The 14,459-nt window shown below is 34.8% G+C and overlaps 2 protein-coding genes across 2 annotated transcripts; one reads left to right on the top strand and one right to left on the bottom strand.

Moving 5' to 3' along the window:
- The first annotated feature begins 1,128 nt into the window (after positions 1-1,128).
- Positions 1,129-3,797, top strand: LOC107024610 (indole-3-acetate O-methyltransferase 1). Its single transcript, XM_015225596.2, has 4 exons — positions 1,129-1,304; positions 1,756-2,175; positions 2,595-2,870; positions 3,192-3,797. Exons 1-4 carry the CDS (start codon positions 1,182-1,184, stop codon positions 3,543-3,545), a joined length of 1,173 nt encoding a protein of 390 aa, XP_015081082.1. The 5' UTR covers positions 1,129-1,181; the 3' UTR covers positions 3,546-3,797.
- A 2,427-nt stretch (positions 3,798-6,224) lies between these two features.
- LOC107026449 (protein HOMOLOG OF MAMMALIAN LYST-INTERACTING PROTEIN 5) lies at positions 6,225-11,161 on the bottom strand. Its single transcript, XM_015227415.2, has 6 exons — positions 10,961-11,161; positions 10,613-10,713; positions 9,409-9,518; positions 8,811-8,886; positions 8,480-8,608; positions 6,225-7,349 (listed from the first exon to the last, which is right to left on the bottom strand). Exons 1-6 carry the CDS (start codon positions 11,052-11,054, stop codon positions 6,621-6,623), a joined length of 1,239 nt encoding a protein of 412 aa, XP_015082901.1. The 5' UTR covers positions 11,055-11,161; the 3' UTR covers positions 6,225-6,620.
- Between the last annotated feature and the right edge of the window lie 3,298 nt (positions 11,162-14,459).

Below are 14,459 nucleotides of genomic sequence, written 5' to 3'. Positions count from 1 at the left end.
TTGTCTCAGTACGATTTATGAAATTTATGGTGTAAAATAAGTCTTAAATATTTCGTGCACATATTTTTATTGAGCACTTAAATATTGACACTAAAATAATAATCAAAATGAACGATAACTTGAAAATGATTCGTTATTCTTCAATTGATCATAATTATTATCTATTGATAGAAACTCACCTTTCTTCAAGATTCCAATTTAAAGAAATTGACTTATAACTATTTACATATCGATACATTAACTTATATTTATGGTATAAAATAAATCGGAGACGTTTGTGTGATAATAAACAAGGGTACGTAGAATAATAAATTTAATATTTGGATGTATAGTTTAGCCTTGACTTAATTAATTAACGAGATTATATGTGTATATATATAAAGATGCAAATCCGGCGTGAATCTTGGACCTACTTGGTTATAACTGTTTCCATGTGACCTTTTCTGCAAATTATTTTTCATTTCTAGAAAAATTATATTTTTGATCCCTCAATTATCGATAAATTTTAATTCTAGATATTTTGTTAAGTATATTTAACATTGAAGTAATAATTTTTGGCCCCTTAGTATTGAAAACTTTAACATAATATATCGATAATTGTATTGTTTAGTTTATAGTAATTTGTTAAATTTTTTAAGCACTCAAAGGCACCAAAAGTGCACATAATAATTAATTAAAGCTTAAAGATAACAACAATAATACAATAAAAAAAAATCTGATGTAATCCCGTAGAGTGAAGTCTGTAGAGAGAATGGAGCGTACGACAACTATTATACTCAAGTTATTTTTTTATAGATTCTCGATTCAAGCAAACACAGTTCATAAAAATCAAATCTACTTTCAATCAAAATGAAATTTTATCAATATTCAAGAGAACAACCATACTAAATTCTCTTACACTTTTAACCACTATCCACCCACCTCTCCACTCCACGCCACCCCACCCCACCCTACCCCAATACCAAATTCAATTCACCACCTTTAATTTATTTTTTTTGTCTATACTTTAAGCTTTATGTTTCAAAATATTGCATAAAAAGGCATAATTTTTAATTATTATGTATCCAAACTAGTACTACACACCTCTATATATACCTACTCTATCTCTTGTCATTTTTATTCTCAACACATTCCCATATAGTTCTCTTTGTTCACTAGCAAAACAATAGAGACAAATTAATATGGCACCTTTAGGAGACAATAATAACAATAATGTTGTTGTTTCAAACTTGAAACTTGAAAGAATGCTTAGTATGAAGGGAGGCAAAGGAGAAGCTAGCTATGTCAATAACTCTCAAGCTCAGGTCCATATTTTCTTTTTTAATTTTTGAGTATTTAGTTATCACTTTCAAGTATTTATTCAAATTTTGTAAAATTAATTTTACTCTAATTTAGATGAATATTTAAGTTTGAGTGATTTAAGTGCTAGAAATTAAAGTTTTAAATCAAATATACAAATATCTTCTGCCTAAACTTTAAAATCTTTTATATTTCTATAAAATTTGATAACACGACTAATTTTCGAGTGTATGAATTGTGGATTCTAGAAAAAGTAGTTCACTAAATTTATTTGTTCATATTGAACAAAATTTTACTTCAGATACAAAATTTTAATTGAAAGTTACTGAGTTCTGTTGAATCTGTATCTACAAGTTTAGTTCAAAATAGTAATTTTGGATTATTTGCAAAAATAAGTCCTTCAATTTTTCCTTAACGTAAAATTGAACCTTGTGTTATTATCCTATTATTATTCAGGGGCAACATGCACGATCAATGCTACACTTATTGAAAGATACCCTCGACGGAGTTCAGCTAAACTCGCCGGAGATTCCATTCGTAATCGCCGATTTAGGATGTTCCTGCGGTAGCAACACGATTTTCATTATCGACGTAATCGTCGAACACATGAGCAAGCGTTACGAAGCCACCGGACAAGAGCCGCCGGAATTTTCAGCTTTCTTCTCCGATCTACCGTCGAACGATTTCAACACTCTGTTTCAATTGCTACCTCCTTTAGCTAATAATGGCTGCGGAAGTATGGAAGAATGCTTAGCTTCTAATAGCCACCGCTCTTATTTCGCCGCCGGCGTTCCTGGTTCCTTTTACCGGCGTCTTTTCCCGGCCAGATCTATCGATGTTTTCTATTCCGCATTTTCTCTGCATTGGCTCTCTCAGGTAATTAAACTTTTACGTGTCCCTTCGAGTTTAAGTTATATTCACTCGTATTTAGTAATTCAATTTCGGGATACTAATGGTCATAATTTTGGGATATTGATGCTCTTGCCTATCAAAATACTAACGGATATATACATGTCATAATCTTATACACCAGCCCGGCATTTATTAAGTATCAGATTAACAGATAAAGATTGTGTCAAGTGTTTCTATTTGGTCTTCTGCTTAGAGTGAAATACAAATATGCTCTAGTTTTTGGTACAGCAAGGTTACCAATATCCCAAAAATATGAAAGATGATATTTGTCTATCCTTTACGATAGTTTGGAGATATATTTATTATTTTTACCTTTAATTTTTCACTTTTATTTTATCTTCGTGGACCAAATTACCCTTGTTTAACGATTCATCTGGATACAGGTGCCGGAGATAGTGTTGGATAAGAGATCACCAGCATATAACAAAGGGAAAATATACATACATGGAGCAAATGAGAGCACAGCAAATGCATACAGAAAGCAATTTCAGACAGATTTGGCTTATTTTTTGGGATGTAGGTCCAAAGAAATGAAGAGAGGTGGTTCTATGTTTTTAGCTTGTTTAGGTAGAACTTCTGTTGACCCTACTGATCAAGGTGGGGCTGGACTTCTCTTTGGTACACACTTTCAAGATGCTTGGGATGATCTTGTCCAAGAGGTAAACATCATTTTCGTATTTCTTTGATCAGAAGTCTCGGATTTAAGACTCATCAAAAAAGAAAAATAGACCTTTTTGATGGAAAGTACTCCTTTATTTTGTAGTAAACCTACTCAACCTGAATACTTAATAAGACGCATGAGTAAGTTTCAGATATTAGATGGTTAAGTATTCAGGCTGAATAGATAGTGATTTTCAGATATCAGATGGTTAAATGAAAAAGATAGTAAATGTAGAAAAATTAACTTATCTTTTAGTAACATAGTTTAATTCGTCCATTTGTCATCTCTAATATTTTATTTTATTTTGTATGAATTACAGGGCCTAATTACTAGTGAGAAAAGGGACAAGTTCAATATTCCAGTGTATGCACCAAGTATTCAAGATTTCAAAGAAGTGGTAGAAGCAAATGGCTCATTCAAAATTAACAATCTTCAAGTTTTTAGGGGAGGAAGCCCTCTTGTGGTTAGCCATCCAGACGACGCGGCTGAAATAGGACGAGCACTGGCTAACAGCTGTAAAAGTGTTAGTGGGGTGCTCGTCGATGCCCACATTGGTGAACAGCTCAGTGATGAGCTGTTCACCAGAGTGGAGGAACGAGCCACGTGTCATGCAAAAGAGCTTCTTCAGAATCTTCAGTTTTTTCATATTGTTGCTTCACTTTCTCTTGTGTAGAGATTTGAATGTTTAATTAGTAGAATTTTCAAAAGAGAGACAAAGAGGCTCCAGTGAAAGTCTATATGTCTCTCATGTATTAGAATGAAATATCGTTAGAGAAATTAAGACTGACTTGTAGTTTGGTTTGGTTGATAATATATGGTCGGTAAAAATTAGATGTTTAAATTTGTGATCTAAATGAACCTTAGATACTTGTCATTTGTTTAATTTTTCAATCTATGAAAATCTCGCACTATTAATTTTGTTTCATATTTGTTCCTCTCTCAAACGATTGTCTAGCTTGACTCTGACATTTGGTCCAAAATATATCCTTAGGATTCGAATCTAAAACCACATCATGTAAGGCCCTTAACGGTATAAATGAGCTTTACTATGATTTTTTTGACTGCCTCAAATTCAAAATCACTGATTAAGAAATAAAAAACTCGCAAGTAACCTATCACAAGTAAGATAGTAGAATATATAGTCTATGAGAAGAATAAAAGGTCCTATTTAGGCAAGAACTAGATTGATGATTTTATTACTAGTTGTGTAGTGAATATAAGAGTACAAGACTAGGGCCCTGTTTTCATTTTGCCTGATAAATCCAAAACCAAAACCATGAATACTTTGCCCAAAGTCTCACTACAATTTTGTTCCTTAGAGAATGATTTACAGTGAGACAGAAAATAAATAATGATCAATATCGAATTATAGTTGAGTGGTAAGTATTTAATTTATTTGTAATTAGATATTTCGAGTTTGAGTCTCTTTGGTTATATATGAAATTGTTTTTGTTAGAGAGTTTTTTACTCCCAAATATAAGACTTCCTAGCGCAAATTTAAATTTAGTCAGATTGCAATACGAATATCAAACAACAAATGAGAAAAACAGTACTTAGCAATTCATGCGAAGTTTGATAATTGAGATCTCTAGGAAGCTCATTTTATGAAATTTCTGAGAAGTCAATCGAATATTGAGATGCTTTTGTATAATTCAGCTAAAGAAAAAACACTACTTGATTAGAGGATCAAATTAAGATAGATTCTGATCTTAAAGTATCGTCAATTTTTTCTTCTTAGTGATAATTACATATAGCTTACTGATTAAACGTTCTTGTGTTATCGTTCTAAACTTGTGTGATAAAAAAGTAATGACACATCAATAGAACAAAAAAATATTTAATTTTTCTTGTCTTTTATGAATTATGAATAATGTTTAGGTACTCCATTTTTGATATAATTGTCCGACAAAAAATATGGAAAAGTAAAGACATTTTGCAAGTTATAATAAGTTAAGGGACATGCTATTTTCTTAGGAAAATGAAATGACATATAACATTAATAATTAAAATTGGTAATTCAGTAAGTTGTCTCATTTTCTTTTCTATTTTGTCTCTTCTTGACAATGATATATATGCATGCATGTCAACAACATTTTACCAGCCTTTTCAAATAAGAATATTTTCGTTTTAATTTATTTATTTGATTTTGATTCAACGTGATTAATTTTTAAAAATCACTATTATATGTTATATTAAACTAAAGATATGTGATATGTGATCTAAAGAATTATTATAAAATGTTTGGTAATTAGAGAATAAAATAAGATAATGACACAATCAAATCAAATAAATCGTTATATAAAATGAGATTTTTCGTCATAATATAATAATGTACTTTATGATATAACACAAAAAAAATAATATTATATTTAAACTAACAATACAATAAGTAACACCTATAAAACCAGCTGCAAATAAATCACTGATTAATATGACTTCACACCGAATAAGATTCATTTAAAAATAACGCTATTTATCACGATTTGTTCGTACTCAAAGCTCGAAACCATAACGGAGAAAAGTTTGAAGTCATTCAAAAGCTAGTGAGTGATCATAGTGACATAACATAATTATATATTCAATGGTCCAATATGAATACATCAGCCACCTCAGGATATCTAAAACTCACTTTTTTCTTGAATTTTCCACTTTGGCTTCTACAAATTGAAGAACAATTATCTTCTCTTTGATCTTTAATTACTTCAACAACTTCACTAGTACTACACCTATTATTTTTTTGATAGCTACTAATAATTTCAACATTATTAGTACTACCATTATTGTAAGATAATAATAGTCCTCCAAGTGAAGGATAAACTTTATTAGAGGATTGTTTATTAGACCCTGGTGAAGCCAATATACATTCCTCTAATGTCACAAAATGATTTTTACTACTATTAGTAGCATCCTTCAAGAATTTATTTTTCTTCTTCTGATCATGATGATGTTGATTTTGTCTTTTTTTCTTCTTCATTGATGCCCAAAGGCATTTTAGACTAATTTGTCCAAACCCACAAAGAGTACTTGCACCCATGACTTGCAGAAGGAAAAAAAATCAAGAATTTGTATCTATAGTTTTTCTCAACCTAGGAATCTAGAAAAGAAATTTGATTAGGCTATGTTTTTACCCTACAGAAAAAGATATTGTTTTTCCTTGGAGGTATCAATAATACCCAAAATGAAAAATGAGGTTTGATGATAAACATAGAACTTGATAATAACAAGGACAAAACTCATAAATGTTAGTTGCATTAATGCATCGACTTAATTATAATCTCATCGAAAAGCTTAAACTGTTAGACATACAATATACACTGGTACCAGTTGAATTCTCATTTAGACGCATCAGGCGTTTGAGAAAACACTTTTATTTACTTAATGTAAAGAAGCTGACAACTTAGCTTCAACTCACAGCTCAAGATGACTAAAATTTGTGCATTACTATGATTCTCTCCTTGTACTATGGAGATATATTTTTCTTGTTTCTTTTCTAGGTGCAATCAAATTGATGAATATTCCAAGGAACATAGTTCATCAAACAAATCAAAGTACAGAATCACCACATATATATTAGCTCTCTAAAGAAAAACGATGATGGGACTCGTAGACGCATGCATACATAACACCAACACTATGAAACGATAGCTCAGTCGATGAAAACCACAATCTACAAATAAATCAAATAGTGAAAACACAGCAGAAGAATGTTTGCACACTCGATTAGTCCAACTGTTTAGCACAATAGACTTCATTGATCAGCTGATGGGTTTGTCAGCAACTCAAGTGATTTTTTGAGGTAATCTACAGCGATAGAGACGTCATCAAATGCCAGAGCTCCGACAGCAAACCTTGCAGCCTTGTGTGCTTCAGCTATTTTCTCCGGAGGGGGCTGGTAATTGCTGTCGTATGCGTATGTTTTCACAGGAGCAGCTGCAACTTCTGGTGCAGACCCATTTCTGTCATTTGAGTTGTATTGAGTGCTTGATGGATAGTTCGCAGTGTTAGATGGAGGCAATGTGGAATACGAAGCATCCGCACCTTGGTAGTAAGAAGGGTAATGCGATGGTGCAGAAGGAAGACTACTCTCGGAAAAGCTAGGATACGACTGGAAATTGGGGTATTGTGAAGGGTAGTGCGGCTGCGGCAAGTGCGACTGCGGTTCTTGCGCATAAGGTTGATGGTGATACGGCTGGGAGTAAGAAGAATTTTCAGATGCATCACCGGGTGGAGGCTGCTGAAAATTATGAGAAGGATACTCACCACTAGGATAGGAAGGAGGTGATGGAGGGAAATGTGAAGGAGGTGACTGCGTGGTCGCTGCCGAAGGTGATGGAGGGATGTGTGAATGAGGTGGTGGTGGGGTGGTTGCTGGAGGAGACGGTCTTGCAGGACACGGTGCACTGTCATACATGTGATTGGACGAATCTGATTCTGGTTCAGGTTTGATGAATGAATCAGTTCCACTAGATGGAAGATCCTGCAACAATGCCACAGGCAGTTAGCAACAATAGCTTGCAATTATATATTTTGATGAAGTAATGTGTTTCATAGACAGGCATCAAGGACATGCAAAGTTACAGGAGGCTAATTACTAAAGGTAGGAGAACATTGTTTGTCCAAAATAAAATGTCCCAATCAAGAACTGAAATGCTATAAAATCCAAAAACTGTACTAAACTAATTAGTGGGGACAACATTGTCTAACAAAAGAAATGAACTAAACATCAGCTTTAGTAATAGCTTGCAATTATTATGTCTTCTGATGCTCTTGAAAGGAACTAATTATTTCACGCAAGAAATCTAAGCAATTTAACAGCCACATGTTCAAAGCTCAAAACTCAATTTATTTATTTTTTATGACAAGGGAAATCCGCAACCGCTAGCCTTTGGGTGCGCACCGGGTAAAACCTCCGCTCCTATGCAATAGCTCGCAAACCACATAGGAGAGGTAGCCCGCACTAGACAAGCTTGGTGCGACGAGCTCGACCCAGAAGGCAAACCCCTTGCTTTCGCTGGCAAGGGGTTTCGAACTTGAGACCTCCAGCATGAAAGTCCCAAGCTCAAACCACTGGGCCACCCGGAAGGGTGCTCAAAACTCAATATATATTAAAGTATTAACAGGTAAACACACACTAAAGTAAGAGCCCGTCATTGGGCCTAAAAACAAGAAACTTTGAATGTCTACTTTAAGGCTTTCCTTTAAATGACTGTGTTGTAAGATCTTTCAGATTACACTTCAAAAAGGACAGAAGTAGCCCCCCATCTGTCCCATTGTTTTCCATCTACTTTCGGTTATAAACAGCTCCAGAAAGAAAGGTCATATTCAAACTTATCAATAACTAAGGTCTGTTTTCACAAATGCAACAATTAATCAGTGCAACATACGACCATATGTGTTACTTGAGCTGAGGGTCTACGTGAAACAACTTCTCTACCTTCACAAGGTAGGAGCAAGGCTACGTAGACACCACCCTCCTCAGATCTCACTTGTGGGATTACACTTATTATGTTGTTGTTGTAACATATGACCATAACTACTCTGCCTACCAAAACTTTTTGAGAAACAACAATATACTAGGCAACAAATTACGACAAGCATGGAACCTACATAGGTGTTACTTGGTACACTGGTTTCTTCTTCATCACCAGGAGGGCCTGGTATAGGCTTCCTTCCTTCTTTCAAAGCTTTCCTTATGTCTGCTGCCTTCCAAGCTGCATACTTCTGCTTCTGCTCAAGCTGATAACAAAAATAAGAGGTCAACCAATCTGGCAAGCAGAGCCCATGTCACTAAACATATTTTCTTATACATATAAAATACATGTGACCATACAGATGAAAAGAAATAATGTATTTTCAAGTATCATCATAGAAGAGTAAATAAAAGCTAAGAGAAAGAAAAATGTTGATCAAAGCTTGTAACAATATAATTGAAACTCACATCAGGCTGGAGTTCACCGAACTGATTAAGGATCTCAAAGAAGATACTCGCAGCATAAAACGTTTTTGCAGTATTCCTGTAGAAACCAGTCGGTCATTGCAAAGAAATTCCTAACCATCCATCGAAAACAAGCTTCAATGCTATAACAAATACTATTACTAACATCATTTACATTAGTATCATCAATTAAACATGACTTTGATAATCGATGAGCATAGCTAAGGTCAAAGACAGCCACATATCAAATTTTTCAACTAATTAACCGAAGAGGAAGGTGTAAGACGGTAAAATTTAGAAATGAAGCAAAAGCTATCTAGTTGAAAGAGATCAAAACAGATGCTGGAGAAAAGCTAGTACCAGTTAACATCCTAATAATAACGATGTCTTATTCCATCCAGCATGAGGATGACAGATTTAGACCAGATAAGCAGCCAAGATGGTTTCCTTTTTTTTTCTTTCTTTTTTGTTTTCCAAAAAAAACATGCAGTCAAGATGGAATCATTAATCAGTGAAAAGGTAGTACTACTGATCCCATATAAGAAGAATGATGCAAGTGCAAAGCAAAAGTTGCAAGTCACTCAATTGACAAAGTCCATACAAGTCTGCTCGCCCAGCTCGATCTTGTTTGTCAGCCTTTGCAAAAACATTCAAGGCAAATCCCTCCACATGCAAATGATCATCAGGCCCCAATTTCAGTGACTTCTTATCCTGTAGAAAGAGGGCAACAAAGATGACGTACAAGAAGACGAAAAGGACACATCCAACATAAATATCAAACAGCTCTCTAACTACAAGCTCACATAGTGATAACTGATAACCATTCAGCCAGACTAGAAAATGATTTCCTTCTACAAGATCAGCATGGCCGATACAAGCAGAAGAATGTTCAATTGCAACAGAGAAATCCAGATGCTAAATATTTCATCAAAATCTCACAACACCTACAAACCAACCATATTTCTACAAGAAATATCTTGGTACTCAATTGACGAAGATAAAAAGAATAAAAATTAACAAAATGTTCTCGATATTTGTTTAACCATTAGTCAATCAATTAATCAACAATTAATCAATCCCAAAATACTTGGAGTCCAGCAATATGAATCCTCTTTCAGTTATTTATTAGATAATGCATCATTAGACTCTCTTTACAATGCTCAGCAAAAGAACAACAACAATAAACCCAAGTAATCCCACAGGTGGGGTCAAGGTAGGGTTGTCTGTACGCAGACCTCACCCCTACCATGAGAAGGTAGAAAAGCTGTTTCCGATAGACCCTTGGCTCAAATACAAATGAAAAAGACAATAGTAGCAACAAGCATGAACAGCAACTACAATAAACCCGTGTAATCCCGCAAAGACCTTACCACTACCTTAAAGGTAGAGTACTTGTTTCCAATAGACCCTCAGCTAAAATACAAATGAGAAAGATAACAGTCGCAACAAGCACGAACAACAACAACAGCAATAAACCCAGTGTAATCCCGCCAAGTAGGATCTGGAGAAGGTAGAATGTACGCAGACCTTACCACTACGTTAAAGGTAGAGTGGCTGTTTCCCTCAGCTCAAGATAAAAACAGCCCAAAGTAGAATAGGGAGAAACAACGTAAATGAAGACGATGGCTAACAACAACAAAGAAATACAATAATCAAGGCTAATGAAACAACTGAAGGAAGGGGTTAAGGGGTTACGCTCAGCATTCAATTGAAAAGAAGAACTTCAAATAGTACAAATTATTTCATGAATCTTACAGACAAGAAATATTTGGGTATTCAGCTCATGAAGAAAATAAAAAGAGAACCTTTTCAAGTTGATTTATAAGCGAAACAAGGATGGAACTAGTGGTTTTTGTACGCTCATTTTGAGGAATCCTCAATCCTCGCTCCATAGCATACAATCGACCTGCACAAAAAATTAAACAACTTTTAACCAAATTCAACATAATCAAGCAAATTTTAACCAAATTCAAAATGATCAAAGTCCCAATAGAACAACTTTTAATCTAATTCAACATGATCAAAATCCCAATTAAACAACTTTTAACCAAATTCAACATAATCAAAGTCCAAACCAAACAAATTTTAACCAAATTTAACATAAACAAAGTCCAAATTCAACATGATGAAATGAAAATAGGGTTTAGGAGTACAGTAGTAGGCAACGAGAGGTTCGTGTTTCTGCAACTCGTCAGCGCGTTGAAGGTAAGGTAATAGGAGCTTTGCTGGTTCGTTATCCTTCGACATCGCTACTTCTACGAGCTTCGATTTATGAAAACTTCAGTGCTTTTTTTATTAACAATGGCTTCCTTGTATGACGAATACTCTTGAGCTAAACGACGTCGTATTATATTGATGCGACTTTATTGCTATTTCTATGAAATTGCCCTTCGCTTCTTAAGTAAGGAATTTTTTATTTTTATTTTTGGTTAGAGCAGGGGTGTGAAAAAAATAATAATTTGTTATAAATCCATTAAATAAGTGGATAGTCCATAAAGTTAGTACATGAACAACCATTCATATTCACTAGGTTACATGAACCTTTTTGGATAAGTATGTATCTATTTATTATGATACTTAATATGGTGACCTTTGGAATGATTTCTCACTCTATAAATAGGGTTGTTCATTCACTATTGTAATATATACATATGAAACTTATATATACTTGAATAAAAGAAAGTCTTCTCCTACATCTATTTCTCTTGTCTTCTTCTTATAATCTTGATTTTACAACACGTTATCAGCACGAGTCTCTACCAGTTCAAGTAAAGACTTTCAAAGCCTCGGAGGTAAGAATTTCCTTTATTTTTAAATAATGTCTAATCTTTCTAAACTTGAATTTCTTGCTCTAGACATATCGGGAAAAAGCTATCTATCATGGGCACTCGATGCAGAAATTCATCTTAATGCGATGGGTCTAGCAGACACCATCCAAGAAAATAATCAAGCATCGAATCAAAACCGTGCTAAGGCGATGATATTTCTCCGTCATCACCTTGATGAGGGTTTGAAAATGGAATATCTCACTGTTAAGGATCCTCTGGTGTTGTGGAACAATTTAAAAGATAGATATGACCACCTGAAGTTGGTTGTCCTTCCACAGGCACGTTATGATTGGATCCACTTGAGACTTCAAGATTTTAAATCTATCAGTGAGTATAACTCTTCTATGTTTAAAATTATCTCACAATTAAAATTATGTGGAGAAAATATCACTGACCATGATATGCTGGAAAAAACGTTTTCCACTTTCCCTGCCTCGAGTATGCTTCTGCAGCAGCAATACCGAGAAATGGGATTTAAAAAGTATTCCGAATTAATCTCACATCTCCTTGTTGCTGAACAACATAATGATTTACTGATGAAAAACCATGAAAGTCGACCTACTGGTTCTATGCCATTTCCTGAAGTAAATACGGCAAATTTTCACCAATCTAAGCGTGAAAAAGGTCGTGGCCCCAGTCGTGGCCGTGGTCGTGGTCGAGGAAGAAATCTCAATCATGGTGATCGTCTTGCACTAAATAATAACATTCAACACCAGCAGTGTAAAAAGAAGAATGAAAAACATGACGTAGTGCAGAAGAAAAATTCAGACAACAAATGTTATCGATGTGGAGGAAAAGGACATTGGTCACGTACCTGTCGTACGCCAAGGCACCTGGTTGAGTTATATCAAGCTTCCCTGAAGGAGGTGAAAAATAACGCAGAAGCCAACTTTATCACGGAAGATACTGTTGAACCCATGCATCTAGATGTAGCGGATTTCTTTGAGAACCCCGAAGGAAAGATAGATCACCTGATAGGTGATGGGTCTGTGATAATATAAATATATTTCATTTTCGTCGTTTATATGAACTAGTATGAATATGTTTTCCTAGATTTGTAAATAACTAAAAGGTTGTGTATTGTTTTTGTTTAGTAATAATATTATAATGTTTATTTCTTTTATATCTTTTATCTTGAAGAATATATGGATACCTCAATGATCAATCATGAAGATATTTGTATAATTGATAGTGGAACAACGCACGCCATATTCAAAGATGAGAAATACTTCTCCTACTTGCTTAGAAGAAAAGCAAATGTTACTACAATTTCTGGTAATTCAAACTTAATAGAAGGCTCCGGAAGAGCTACTATATTTCTGCCTAAGGGGACAAAACTTGTCATAGAAGATGCTTTGTTCTCTTCTAAATCCCCAAGAAACCTGTTAAGTTTTAAAGATATTCGCCGAAATGGATATCATGTTGAGACAATAAATGAAATGAATGTTGAATACCTTGGTATTACCAAGATTGTCTCAAACCAGAAATATGTATTGGAGAAATTATCAACTTTATCTTCTGGCCTGTATTATGCAAAAATAAGTACGATTGAAGCACACTCTATCGTAAACCAGAAGTTTACTGACTTAAAGACTTTTGTGCTTTGGCATGACCGAATAGGTCATCCTGGATCAATAATGATGAGACGAATCATTGAAAACTCAAATGGTCATCCATTAAAGAACCTGAAGATTCTTACAAATGATGAGTTTTCATGTGCTGCTTGCTACCAAGGCAAATTGATTACTAGGCCATCACCAATGAAGGTTAACATTGAATCCCCTCAATTTTTGGAACGAATACATGGGGATATTTGTGGACCTATTCACCCATCTAGTGGGTCGTTTAGATATTTTATGGTCCTAATAGACGCATCTTCAAGATGGTCTCATGTGTGCCTCTTATCATCTCGCAACCTGGCGTTTGCAAAATTATTGGCACAAATGATACGATTAAGAGCGCAATTTCCAGATTATCCCATTAAGACAATTCGTCTTGATAATGCTGGCGAATTCACATCCCAAGCTTTTGATGCTTATTGCGTATCGGTAGGGATAAAAGTTGAACATCCTGTAGCTCATGTTCATACTCAAAATGGCCTTGCTGAGTCATTTATTAAGCGCTTACAATTGATAGCAAGACCTCTACTTATGAAAAGTGAGTTGCCTACTACTGTTTGGGGTCATGCTATCTTACATGCAGCATCACTTGTTCGTCTCAGACCGACTCATTATAATAAATACTCCCCATTACAATTGGTATTTGGTCATGAACCAAATATTGCTCATCTTCGAATTTTTGGATGTGCTGTATATGTGCCTGTAGCACCACCTCAGCGCACCAAGATGGGCCCTCAAAGAAGGTTAGGCATATATGTTGGGTTTGATTCACCCTCAATAATTCGCTACCTTGAGCCATTGACGGGAGATTTATTCACTGCAAGATTTGCAGATTGTCGATTTGATGAAACAAATTTTCCGCAATTAGGGGGAGAGAAAAATAAACTTAAAAGTGAAATTGCATGGAAAGTTTCGTCATTATCTCATTTTGATCCACGCTCCCCTGTGTGTGAACAAGAGGTCCAGAAGATCATCCATTTGCAAAACATAGCAAATCAAATGCCAGACGCATTTACTGATTCAAAAAGGATAACAAAGTCACATATTCCTGCAGTAAATGTGCCTATCCGAATCGACGTCCCAAAAGGACCATCTACAAGTGTCATAGCTTCTGAATCACAAATACGCCTGAAGCGTGGTAGACCATTGGGTTCAAAAGATAAGAATCCTAGAAAAAGAAGTACAAAAAATGACACTACAAAAGA

Source organism: Solanum pennellii, chromosome 7, assembly GCF_001406875.1.
Source record: "Solanum pennellii chromosome 7, SPENNV200".
In the NCBI taxonomy this organism is placed as follows: domain Eukaryota; kingdom Viridiplantae; phylum Streptophyta; class Magnoliopsida; order Solanales; family Solanaceae; genus Solanum; species Solanum pennellii.
The sequence above is the reverse complement of the archived record's forward strand: the minus strand, read 5'-3'. Positions and strand labels throughout refer to the sequence as shown.

Coding starts and splice junctions, on each gene's coding strand:
- LOC107024610 (XM_015225596.2), top strand. CDS start 1,182: ATGGCACCTTTAGGAGACAATAATAACAATAATGTTGTTGTTTCAAAC. Junction 1,305..1,755: donor TCAATAACTCTCAAGCTCAG/GTCCATATTTTC, acceptor ATTATTATTCAG/GGGCAACATGCACGATCAAT. Junction 2,176..2,594: donor CTCTGCATTGGCTCTCTCAG/GTAATTAAACTT, acceptor ATCTGGATACAG/GTGCCGGAGATAGTGTTGGA.
- LOC107026449 (XM_015227415.2), bottom strand. CDS start 11,054: ATGTCGAAGGATAACGAACCAGCAAAGCTCCTATTACCTTACCTTCAA. Junction 10,714..10,960: donor ACCTCTCGTTGCCTACTACT/GTACTCCTAAAC, acceptor TTTTTTGTGCAG/GTCGATTGTATGCTATGGAG. Junction 8,609..8,810: donor TCGGTGAACTCCAGCCTGAT/GTGAGTTTCAAT, acceptor TTTTGTTATCAG/CTTGAGCAGAAGCAGAAGTA.